The 12359-nt window shown below is 35.4% G+C and overlaps 3 protein-coding genes across 4 annotated transcripts; all 3 read right to left on the bottom strand.

The window, feature by feature from the left end:
* Positions 1-879: 879 nt before the first annotated feature.
* On the bottom strand, positions 880-3909 carry LOC18600460 (autophagy-related protein 18a-like). Its single transcript, XM_007030913.3, has 4 exons — positions 3102-3909; positions 1988-2195; positions 1585-1711; positions 880-1222 (listed from the first exon to the last, which is right to left on the bottom strand). Exons 1-4 carry the CDS (start codon positions 3819-3821, stop codon positions 1120-1122), a joined length of 1158 nt encoding a protein of 385 aa, XP_007030975.3. The 5' UTR covers positions 3822-3909; the 3' UTR covers positions 880-1119.
* Positions 3910-4576: 667 nt separating this feature from the next.
* LOC18600461 (putative protease Do-like 14) lies at positions 4577-8168 on the bottom strand. 2 transcript variants are annotated; one of them, XM_088806074.1, is made up of 11 exons: positions 8033-8168; positions 7844-7946; positions 7641-7736; positions 7345-7524; positions 7116-7243; positions 6683-6894; positions 6315-6396; positions 5717-5859; positions 5299-5419; positions 5057-5149; positions 4577-4946 (listed from the first exon to the last, which is right to left on the bottom strand). In XM_088806074.1, the coding sequence occupies exons 1-11, from the start codon at positions 8045-8047 to the stop codon at positions 4830-4832; spliced, it is 1290 nt and encodes a 429-aa protein (XP_088662200.1). In that variant the 5' UTR covers positions 8048-8168; the 3' UTR covers positions 4577-4829. The 2 variants fall into 2 exon arrangements, with proteins under 2 accessions (XP_088662200.1, XP_017977820.2); XM_018122331.2 differs by lacking the exon at positions 8033-8168 and having other exon boundaries at positions 7844-7964.
* Positions 8152-12159, bottom strand: LOC18600462 (putative protease Do-like 14). Its single transcript, XM_018122337.2, has 13 exons — positions 12110-12159; positions 11921-12000; positions 11600-11695; positions 11275-11454; positions 11047-11174; positions 10646-10857; positions 10300-10381; positions 9703-9845; positions 9301-9421; positions 9060-9152; positions 8873-8944; positions 8670-8788; positions 8152-8192 (listed from the first exon to the last, which is right to left on the bottom strand). Exons 4-13 carry the CDS (start codon positions 11441-11443, stop codon positions 8171-8173), a joined length of 1161 nt encoding a protein of 386 aa, XP_017977826.2. The 5' UTR covers positions 11444-11454; positions 11600-11695; positions 11921-12000; positions 12110-12159; the 3' UTR covers positions 8152-8170.
* Between the last annotated feature and the right edge of the window lie 200 nt (positions 12160-12359).

Below are 12359 nucleotides of genomic sequence, written 5' to 3' on the forward strand. Positions count from 1 at the left end.
CATGATTTTTAAAGTACTTTCTTTTCTTTAATCATGGTTTTTGTACCGTTGGGTTTTTCCATGGTAAGAATTTTAATGAGGCTTTAAAGTCATGTAATAAGGATTGTCGTAATAGAAAGATCTATTGAGAGGTCCTATACATATGTAATGTTATCTATATGTAACTTGGTCTTGGAAATTAATGAAATTCACCTCTTCAAAAAAAAACAATATAGCTTACCTGTCCATGCACAATGATTGTTCCTCTTGTAGCATTGATAGCATCTGTTTCAAAAAAATAGAAATGCATACAAAACAGTTGATCAAATCATGAAAATGCAGAAATCAATCAATAAATAAACAGGTTGCCAAGTACTCATACCTCGAACAATAGGTTCCCATCAATGATTCTTCAGAGAATCGGATAGGCACCTTGAAGTTTTCATGTTGGTTTGAAACACCCAAAACCAAAGTCATTGGACCAAAAACTAGTATAAGATAATTTGTTTCCAAGGTCTTTTTCCTTCTTTTCTTCTTCTACTTCTCATGTTTGTGTTTAATTTAGTTCAGTTTTGCATTCAAATTTGCATGGCAACAAAGGAAAGATTCTAAGTCTATCACATGATCACATTAACTAGTAAGGTCATATGCAAAAAGAGAAGTTGCATCGAATCTAACAGTAATTATATTATCATTAATCCGAAAAACTTCATTGACTCAAAATAAATGTTGAAGAACTTGTTCGAGTATATAGTACCCAGACTTTTCTAAGGTTTATGCCCAAGTTCTTTAATGTACTTGAAGCAACCTTTATCAACAGCAGGCCTTTTTCTTCCACCTGATCCAAGAACAAGATATAAACTAAGGGGCAACCAGCTTTTCTTTGTCAACATATCAATATTTGTCCATCACGTAACACGACTTTGTCATCTTCATTAATCAGGTAAACTAGAAAGGAAAGTATGAACAATTTGGAAAATTTTCAAGCTGTTAGTGACAGTATTAAGACAAACGATTATTGATTCTTATGGCCAGTAAAAGTCAAGACCAAGACTGAAAGCTAACTTACTTTCATTTACATTTGATATATACACCCTATATCTGTTCTTTACAGATGAAGTTTTACTCTTAATAGTATCTTCAGTCTGACTTCGAAAATGTTTCTTCTGGCTTTAAAAAATTGTGAGCTTCAAGTTGAGTCATTTGTCCACCATTCACTGGGTCAAACTTGCATCGAAGGAAGCTGCATTAACAAGATACCGAAACAAAACTATTCATGTTAGACTCTTCTGACCAATCAAGAAGTTTCATGGACTAAGGACAACTGAAGAGGCCTTTAGGGCCACCTGAGTAACATATGAAAATCAAAATTACTGTAACTTCAACGACATGACAGAGCCATGAATATTCATGTTGATGTGCCAACAGAATCATTTAACATGTAAAATCCAGACTTTGTCAATAATTTTAGGCAAATAACCATTAAAGTATCTTACGCTGGGTAACAATCTATGTCATTAGCCCAGCCTGCTGATACAGTGAATTAAACAAGCATCAGTCAATAACAACAAAAAAAAATCCTAAACACCATGTATTTTCAATTACCTTCCATCCATGCCAATAATCATGACTGTGTTTTTTTGTTGTCCAAAGGCAACAATGTAGTGTGTGCCTTCAGGCAGCCGAAATTGAGCCACTGACCACTCTGAGCTGAAATACTTTGGCAATACACCTACAAAAATCACAAACCTCAAATAAGCTTGACAGATAAAAACAGCCAACCCTCATAAACGTAAAGTTGGAGTAATTGAGGAATAATAGGCTTGTATGTCAAGCAGTCCCTTCATGCACATAGTTCTTGATCTATGCTTCACCAAATTCAGTAATCCACAAAGCCAAAGTTCAAAACTAGATCTAAGTCAAACAGCTTAAAAACCCTCTAGTTTCTACTCAATTCCTAGTTGAAAGTTCACACAACTAAAAGGAAGTAAAAAGCAGAGGGATGTACCTTTTAAAATAGAAAGGGATGATAAAGCTGATTGATTAGAAAGAGGTGATTCAGATGCACTGCTTGACCTATCATTCCCTAAAACTACAGAATCAACCTTGAGGCTGAAGACATGGACCGTTCCTTTGTCACTTGAGACAGCTAGCCACTGGGCAGTGGAAGAGAAAGCAAGGCTGAATATCTCTGCTCGGTCTGCCCCTCTCCTTACCTGCATTAAGCACCAAGTTGTGAACTTAATGTATAGATTGCTCAAAAACCTCCAGCTGCCAGAAATTACCCCAAATAAAATAATAGATTACTTGCAAGCAGGAAACTAACAAACACTTCAAAGAATCTCAATGAACAACCCACAAAATCCCGACAAACCACTCATCATTTGCCCAAAACTCTTAAAAAAGTCCAAATGAGAAATCCTGCAGAAGATTCATGGATCTTAACAAGAGGAAAAAGAAAGGAAAAAAAAAAACAAAACTTGCCTCAATAGTTGCCAAAAACAAATCAAGGTCATTAAAAACAATAAGCCATCCAGAAAAAACACTATATGACAATTCTGTGGCATCAAAAACAGCTTCTAATGTAGGCATTAGTTTTAGCCGAGTCTACAGGTTTTGAAGCATGACTTCAAATACATTAAATTTTCCTTTTGTAATCAACAACAGAACCCTTTTCCCCCCAAGCCTCCACCCCCTTCCATAAAAGCTATTCGCACATTCATTCTCATTTCTCCAGTTCAGACATTCAATCATTCAATTTCGAACCATGCTTCGACAGTGAGCTTTGACTAATTATTTCTACAAGATGTTAACATCAAACACTATTTTCCAAAAACTCTTCTTGTCGATTTTAAAACTAAGTACTCCATTAATCCCTACATCGAAACCAACCTTTGAACACTCATCCTTTAAACACCCACACATCTACTCCTTAAAAAGGAAAAAAATTCAAAACCAATTCACATACTACACTTCTTAATATTACTCCATGTTTATTTGCGAGTTAAAATAACATCAAAATTCATATTTTTTTTAAAGAAAAAAAGGAGGCGGCTAACTAACTTAACGGATAAAATCCTTCAATGAAAATCATAGTCAGGTAGTACTAATTATCATCTTACCTCTTGAATCAATGTCCCATCCAAAGCATTAAAAACTCTAATCAAAGTTCCTTTAGTACTAGCCGTGGCCAAGACCCTGCCATCATAAGACAAAGCCAAGCACGTGATGTTCGAACTATGAGCATTTATAAATGTAGACCTTTTACTCCCATAATTCTCCACTCTCACTGCTCCCTTCTGCAACCCCGGGCAGACCAACACCATGGGTCCAGTCACCTGCGAAACCTCGCACAACCCCTTCGGATTCGACGTCGTTTCGAGCTGGTGCAACAGTTTGAAGTCCGACAAGTTGTAGACGTAGATTTTGTGGAGGAGGGCGACGACGATTGTGTCGCGGCGGAGGCGGAGGGAGCGGATTGGGGAACGAAAGGAGAGCTCGCCGACGCAGCGGGAGACGTTGTCGTCCCAAAGGAGGGCTTTGGTGTCGGCGTTCGTGTTGGCGGCGGCGGGGGACGGAGAGGAGCCCACGAGGGCGAAGAGTTGGAAGCGGAACAGCATGGAGACGAGGGAAAGACCGGCGTTGAAGTCGCGACGAAATTGAGGGCCATAAGGTTCGGTGCTGAAGACGAGGAAGCCACAGTCGGTGGCCGCGGAGAAGCAGGTATTGTCTTGGTTGAAGGAGACGTGGTGGATGGTTAATGGGTTCTGGTTTAGGGCTTGGGTTGGACCCGGAGACGAGTCCGGGTCGGATTGGGGAAGGGTCTCGCCGGAGGACGACATGAGGAAGGAAAAGGTGGGGACTGGTAGGAAGGACTTATCAAAAGGAAAAGCCAATTAGAGAAAGTTGACGTACAAGTTTGAGGCATTTATAGGTTTACCTTCTCCATGTATTTAAATTAAGGTTTAATATTTATTTCCTTTTGTTTTATTATCATATTTAATAATAAATCAATAATCAAAGAAGAGTTTAATTAAGGGAATTTGAGATTAAGACGATCATGTTTCGTGTCTATAATTTAATTAATCAAATTATCATATTTATAATATAATTTAGATATAATATTTAAAAAATTTATAAATTATTTTTAAATTTTTTTAAAAATTACTTTTATTATATTTATTATTTTATATTCATATAATGATTAATATACCATACTAGTATAACATAATAATATGATCATATAATATTTTCATTCTTCCCATCAATTTCACAAAAATATAAAATAATCAATAATATTTCAAAATAAATAAAATAATTAATAATATTTTAATTAATTATTAATAATAAAAATTTACTTGACTCAAAATTAAAATGATAAAAAAATAAAAATTTATTTAAATTTTTTCAAATAACTCAACTATTTCCAACATAATGCCTATAACTTATTTAATTTGCTTATAATACTAATTTAAATAAATTAATCATATTAATTATATTTAAACAAATTTATTATATCATAATCAAATCATGTTTCATAAAATTTAATCTCAGACTTATTTAATAGACATATTAATCTTCTTGTATCGAATATCTATTATGATAAACACATTCACAATCTGTATAATTAATCATATTGTATTTGTATTTTTTTGTATAACTGTTAATATCATACCTAAACCCGACAAAATTATAACACGATAATACAAATGGCCGGATGCAATCATATCTATGATCCTACCCAAAGTTTGAATCAAATGCATACAATTGACTTTCCAGTGTTTTTTTTCTATTGATTTCTTTCTCAAAATCTGTAAAAAACAAACAACATAGAGATGAATTACAGTCTCTCACATATCTGGATTGGCCTCCTCTGGGATCACAGTCAACATCACCTCTTCATCATTTGCCCTTTTCACAACAACCTTCAAAGGTTTCCCGATTCTATCATCCATTATCTCAACAATCTGCCATGGATTTGCAAACATCAGGGTGTAAATTCGATGTAAATCATAAGAGCTATTAGCCGGGGAAGTAAGGCGGTTGGTATCGCAAAAACACGATTTAAATAAAGTACCTCCTTGATACTTTCAACCGGTTTCCCATCAAATTCAACAACAACATCACTTGGACGGAATCCAGCTAGATCAGCTGGGGAACCTGGGGTTACCTGGAAAAAAAATTGAAGCACGGGGAAGATACAAATGTCAACCTGGTTTACTTGGATAGCAAATGAAAAAAAATTTGAGGGGAATAAAAAAGGCAGAAAAATGCAGAACCGAACATAACAAGGGAAGAAAGGAACTAACATAAACATACCATAGGTACAAGAATGCCTTTCTCAATTTTAGGGAATTTGGCATCTCTTTCTCGAAGCTGAGCAATGATCATCTCATTAAGATCAAGCATTTTCAATCCAAGCCAAGGCCGAATAACTCTCCTGCTCAAAAAATCAAGTTGGCTAATGCATATAATCTTTGAACCCAGAAGAGATCTGGAGGAAAGCTAACTATGTACACAAATCAAGAGGGTAAAACTTTGTCGTGTGGTTTGATGTCCTATATAAAATTCTATATAATATAATAACAAGCAACAAAATTCAACTGCAGAATCAAATACATTGCCCTGAGTCATTAGTTGCAGGAAGCTCTATCAATGTCAGGAAAGATCAATAAGCCCCATTACTACAAATACAGGAAGTATTTCACCAAGTAGTTGCATCAGGAGGTGATCATACCCACTATTCTTGAAATGCTCTATAATTTTGGAAACCGAGTCAACCGGTACAGCAAAACTCAATCCATCTGCAGCTACCACTTTCATAATATTAACTCCAACGATCTCCCCATCAATATTAACAAGGGGGCCACCAGAATTTCCCTTAACCAGAACAGTAGAGAGATTAGATTAGTATATCCACAAGAGGTACAGAATTGTTCAAATCAAAACAGGACAAACTAGTTTTAGCAAAATCTCTTGTCGTTCTTATCCTTGTTTTTCCCTAAAAAATCTGCTATACATACCAAGCTATTATAAGGAAAGAGCTAAGCACAAAGCATGCCAATGAACATGAGTAAATTTATGGCCAATTTCACAACGTTAAGTTAAAATTCTACCATATCCATAGCCATGTATTCAAATCTATTCAACGAACAAATCGATGTCATTTAGTCTTATACAATCCAACAGCAGTTCAACTGGTATTGCACTTTTAAAAAGGGCAATCAACATTCATAAGAATCACCCAAATGCATACACATTTACATAATGACCATGCTCATAAGCACAGATGCAACACATTTAGTGGTGCACACAAGCTGAGAGAAAGAGAATACCGCGTTGATTGCACAATCCGTTTGCAAATACTCTCTACGCATCCCTCCTAGACCCAAATCACTGCTTTTACGATCAACACAACTAAACAATGGGGTAAAATAGACAGAAAAAAATATCAGTAGCCAATCAGAGAAAACTTCAATTAATCTAACACATTCAAAGTTTCTTTTTCTTTCACCATAAATTATATGAGGGACATAAAATCCATATCAGCTAACACCAATAAACTTACTACCAAGCATAGAAATAGCCAAAAAATTTTATTAGTCCAAAATTTCCAAAATAGACCATGTACATGTCAAATAACTTGAAGATCCTAAATAAAAATCATTAACCAAAAAAACAAAATTAGTGTCCAAAAAAGTACCTCACAATACCCGCTGTAATAGTATTCTGAAGGGAAAGAGGGCAACCCATGGCTATCACCCAGTCCCCAGGACGAAGATTGCTTGACGAACCAAATTTTGCAGTTGGAAGTGGAGTTTTAGATTTGATCTTGACAATTGCAATATCAGAATGTAAATCAGCATTCACTACTGTACCCTCAAACGTTCGGCCATCTTGCAAAGTCACATCAACCTGCAGACATTAATCATATCCCAAAACAAAAGATAGATAAACAAGCAATGAAATGCAGTCTTCACAAAAGAAAATCTAATAAAAATCAACTGCTTACTCATAAATGCAGTTCCTAGAGTTCAATCAATTAGGAACAAGAAATCATCCAAAGTAAATCAATCTATCAGCAAGCATTTTTGAACCTGGAAATTCTCATATACATGACAGTTTCAACTGCTGACCTTCCCCTTGATTGTGGATCGCATGCCTTGAAATTCAACCACAACATGCGCACATGTTAAAATTGTACCATCTGCATCAATAATAGTTCCAGAACCAATACTCCTTCCAGTTGTAATCCCATAGATACCTGTACAACAAAAAGTTACCAACAAACCATGTAATTATGCTTCAATAAAAGAAAATGCTCATGGGTCAAAATGCAAATCAAAATATGCCTCGAGACAATACCTTGTGGAACAGACAGATTGACAACAGCAGGACCAACCTTTGCAGCTGCATTTGCAATAGAATCTCTACTTAAACATCCACAACATGGTTTTTTATCATCCCAAACCGCTACTGGGGCTTCTTTTGTAGTATCCCCAGCTGGAGCAGCACTAACTCTTGATGAAAACAATGGCAAATTTCCTACAAATGCATACAAAACATAAACTACATAGATAATCAATAAAAGAGGCAATCAAATTAAAAGACAGAAAAAAAATGTGGATAACTTAAATGTGAGACCAAAGAATAGGACAAACCAATTTCCCAATGATAAGAGGAAAGAAACGGCCGGCGCCATTGAAATGAAAGGTGTTCACGCAATGGTACAGGAATTGACAGCTTCACAGTTGTTTCTAGAATTCAACCCAAAGTAAGCAATACGAATACCCAAGCACTCAAGACGTTAAGCAAATCATAAAGCAAGAAAAAGAACCAGTTTTCGAGCAAACTGAGAGCTTACCGGAATCTGGGTTCGTATTCCAATAAAGAAGACCCGAACCCGCAGTGCCAATGGCAACGATCCGAATTAGCGAGGATCTGCTACAAGAAACGGAAGCGTTTCTCTGACAAAATGAACACATAAACAGGAGTTCTGAGTCATTTGAGGAAAAAATATCGATTCGCAACTGAAAGATTGACTGAAAATTACCAATAAACGAATCATTAGTAGATTCCCAACGTCAAAATTCCTGAGGTTGGATTGTCCTTGGACTATGATCTTTGCTTTTCTTTCACTAATTGCTATTCCTTAAATCCCAGCAAAACCCAGAATTGTTCTAGCTGAGTTTCACGAAGAATGTAGATTTGGGCTGGGACGAAGAATTTGTAAGCAAAGCCCAATGACGCATAAAATGAAGCCCAAAGTAATATTTTTATTAATTATATTTAATTAATTGTTATTAATAAGAATTTATTTTATTTAAAATAAGAAATAAAAAGATAACTATTTATTCAATTTTTCTTAAATAAGTCAAATCTATTTTGAGCATAATGTCTATAACTTATTTAATTTGTTTATAATACTCATTTAAACAAGTTAATCATATTAATCATGTTTAAATAAATTTATTATATCATATAATGGTGTCGTGTTTCATCAAATATAATGTTTTACTTGTTTAGTAGACAAGTTAATCTTCTCATATCGAATATCGCTTGTAATAAAATATTTATAATTTATTTAATTAATAATATTTTATTTAAGTTTTTTCGTATGACTGTTAATATCATGCCTAAACACGACAAAATTATAACACGATGATACAAACGGTCAAATCCAATCATACCTCAAATAAATGTATGAACATCTATGATCCTGCCCAAAGTTTAAAGCAAATTTAAACTGTGAAGATTGCATACAATTGACTTTCCAGTGTTTTTGCTCTATTGCTTTCTTTCTCAAAATCTGTCAAAAAAAATTAACATAGAGATGAGTTACAGCCTCTAACATATATGGATTGGCCTCAGCTGGGATTACAGTCAACGTCACCTCTTCATCATTTGCTCTTTTCACAACAACCTTCAAAGGTTTCCCGATTTTATTTTCCATTATCGGAACAATCTGCCATAGATTTGCAACTCAAAAACATCAGGGTGTTAATTCGATGTAAATCATAAGCTATTAGCCAGGGAAGCAAGGTGGTTAGTATCGCAAAAACACGATTTAAATAAAGTACCTCTGTCATACTTTCAACAGGTTTCCCATCAAATTTAACAACAACATCACCTGGACGGAGTCCAGCACGATCAGCTGGGGAACATAGGGATACCTGGAAAAAATTTGAAGCATGGGGAAGATGCAAATGTCAATCTGATTTACTTGGATAGCAAATGAAAAATAATTTGAGGGGAATAAAAAAGGCAGAAAAAAGCAGAGCGGAAAATAACGAGGGAAAGAAGGAACTGACATAAACATACCATAGGTACAAGAATGCCTTTCTCAACTTGAGGAAATTGGTCACCTCTTTCTCTAAGCTGAGCAATATTCATCTCATTAAGATCAACCATTGTCAATCCAAGCCAAGGCCGAAAAACTCTCCTGCTCAAAAAATCAATTTGGCTAATGCATATAATCTTTGAACCCATAAGAGATTTGGGGGAAAGCTAACTATGTAAACAAATCAAGAGGGTAGAACTTTGCCATGTGGTTTGATGTCCTATATAATATAATAACAACAAAATTCAACAGCAGAATCAAATATATTGCCCTGAGCCATTAGTTGCGGTAAGTTCTATCATTGTCAGAAAAGATCAATAAGTCCCGTTACTATAAATACAGGAAGTATTTCAACAAGTAGTTCCATAAGGAGATGATCATACCAACTATTCTTGAAATGCTCTATAATTTTGAAAACCGAGTCAACAGGTACAGCAAAACTCAGTCCATCTGCAGCAGCCATTTTCATAATATTAACTCCAACAATCTCTCCATCAAGATTAACAAGGGGGCCACCAGAGTTTCCCTGAACCAGAACAGTAGAGAGATTACATTTAGTATATCCACAAGAGCTACAAATCGTACAGATCAAAACAGGACGAACTAGTTTTAGCAAAATCTCGTCATTTTTATCCTTGTTTCACCTTAAAAAGTCTGCTATACATACCAAGCTATTAGAAGAAAGTAGCAAAGTACAAAACATGCCAATGACCATCAGTAAATTTATGGCCAATTTCACAATGTTAAGCTACAATTCTACCGTATCCATAACCATGTACTCAATTCTCTTTCAATGAACAAATCAATGTCATTTAGTCTTATAAAATCCAACAGCAGTTCAACTGGTACTGCACTTTTCAAAAGGGCAATCACCATCCATGAGAATCACCCAAATGCATACACATTTACATAATGACCATGCTCATAGGCACAGATGTAACATATTTATTGGTGCACACAAGCTGAGAGAAAGAGAGTACCATATTCATTGCACAATCCGTTTGCAAATACTCTCTGTGCATCCCTCCTAGACCCAAATCACTGCTTGCACGATCAACACAACTAAACAATGGGGTAAAATAGACAGAAAAATATATCAGTAGCTAATCAGAGTAAAATTCAATTAATCTAACACATTCGAAGTCTCTTTTTCTTTCACCATAAATATCAACTAAGACCAATAAACTGACTACCAAGCACAGAAATAGCCAAAAAATTTATTAGTCCAAAATTTCCAAAATAGATCATGTACATGTCAAATAACTTGAAAGATCCTAAATAATAATCATTAAAGCAAAAAAACAAATTTAGTGTCCAAAAAAGTACCTCACAATACCCACTGTAATAGTATTCTGAAGGGAAAGAGGGCAACCCATGGCTATCACCCAGTCCCCAGGGCGAAGATTGCTTGAAGAACCAAGTTTTGCAGTTGGAAGTGGAGTTTTAGATTTCATCTTGACAATTGCAATATCAGAATGTAAATCAACATTCACTACTCTACCCTCAAACTTTCGGCCATCTTGCAAAGTCACATCAACCTGCAGACATTAATCATATCCCAAAACCAAAGATAGGTAAACAAGCAATGAAATGCAGTCTTCACAAAAGAAAATCTAATAAAAGTCAACTGCTTACTCATAAATGCAGTTCCTAGAGTTCAATCAATCTATCAGCAAGAATTTTTGAACCTGGAAATTCTCATGTACATGACAGTTTCAATTGCTGACCTTCCCATTGATTGTGGATCGCATGCCTTGAAAATCAGCCACAACATGAGCACATGTTAAAATTGTACCATCTGCATCAATAATAGTTCCAGAGCAAATATTCCTTCGAGTTGAAATCCCATAGATACCTGTACAACAAAAAGTTACCAGCAAGCCATGTGATTATACTTCAATAAAAAGAATACTCATAGGTCAAAATGCAAATCAAAATATGCCTTGAAACGATACCTTGAGAGACAGACAGATTGACAACAGCACGGTCAACCTTTGCAGCTGCATTTGCAATAGAATCTCTACCTAAACATCCACAACATGGTTTTTTACCATCTCCAACCGCTACTGGGGCTTCTTTTTTAGTATCCCCAGCTGCAGCAGGACTAACTCTGGATGAAAACATAGGGAAATTTCCTACAAATGCATACAAAACATAAACTACATAGATAATAAAAAAAAGAGGAATTCAAATTAAAAGAAAGAATGCTTCTCAAAAAAAAATTACAAGAAAGAAAAATATATGGATAACTTAAATGTAACACCAAAGAATAGGACAAACCAATTTTCCAATGATCAGAGGAAAGAAACAGCTGGCGCCATTGAAATGAAAGGTCTTCAAGCAATGGTGCAGGAATTGACAGTTTCAAAGTTGTTTCTAGAATTCAACCCAAAGTAGGCAATTAGGACATATAATGTTAGGTTTATGAGAACATACATCAGATATTCTACGTGGGATTATATTTAAAATTTCTACTACTTAGTTCTTTTTGATAATTCCCACAGAAAGATGGCAATCTTTTTGCTAATTCCCCCAGAAAGAAGACATACCAAATCATAAAGCAAGGAGAAGAAATAATTTTCGAGGAAATTGAGAGCTTACTAGAATCTGGGCTGGTTTTCCAATAAAGAAGACCCGAACCCGCAGTGCCAATGGCAACGATCCGAATTAGCGCGGTTCTGCTACAAGAACAGGAAGCTTTTTCTCGTACAAAATGAATACAAAAACAAAAGTTTTGAGTCATTTGAGATAGGACATCGCTTAGCAACTGAAGAATTCAATAAAAATTACCAAGAAATGATTCGTGAGTGGATACCAAAGCCAAAATGTCTGAGGTTGGATTTTCTTTGACTATGATCTTGCTTGTCTTTTACTAATTGCTATTCCTTGAATCCTAGCAAAACCCAGAATTGTTCGTTCTAGAAGAGTTTTACGCAGAATGTAGATTTGGGCTGGGACGAAGAATTTGCAAGACGAAACGCCCAATGACCCATAAAACGAAGCCCAGAGCAAACTTATGGTATCACGATCGTGTATCAAG

This window comes from Theobroma cacao, chromosome 5 (genome assembly GCF_053813885.1).
Source record: "Theobroma cacao isolate CCN51 chromosome 5, ASM5381388v1, whole genome shotgun sequence".
Taxonomy (NCBI): Eukaryota; Viridiplantae; Streptophyta; class Magnoliopsida; order Malvales; family Malvaceae; genus Theobroma; species Theobroma cacao.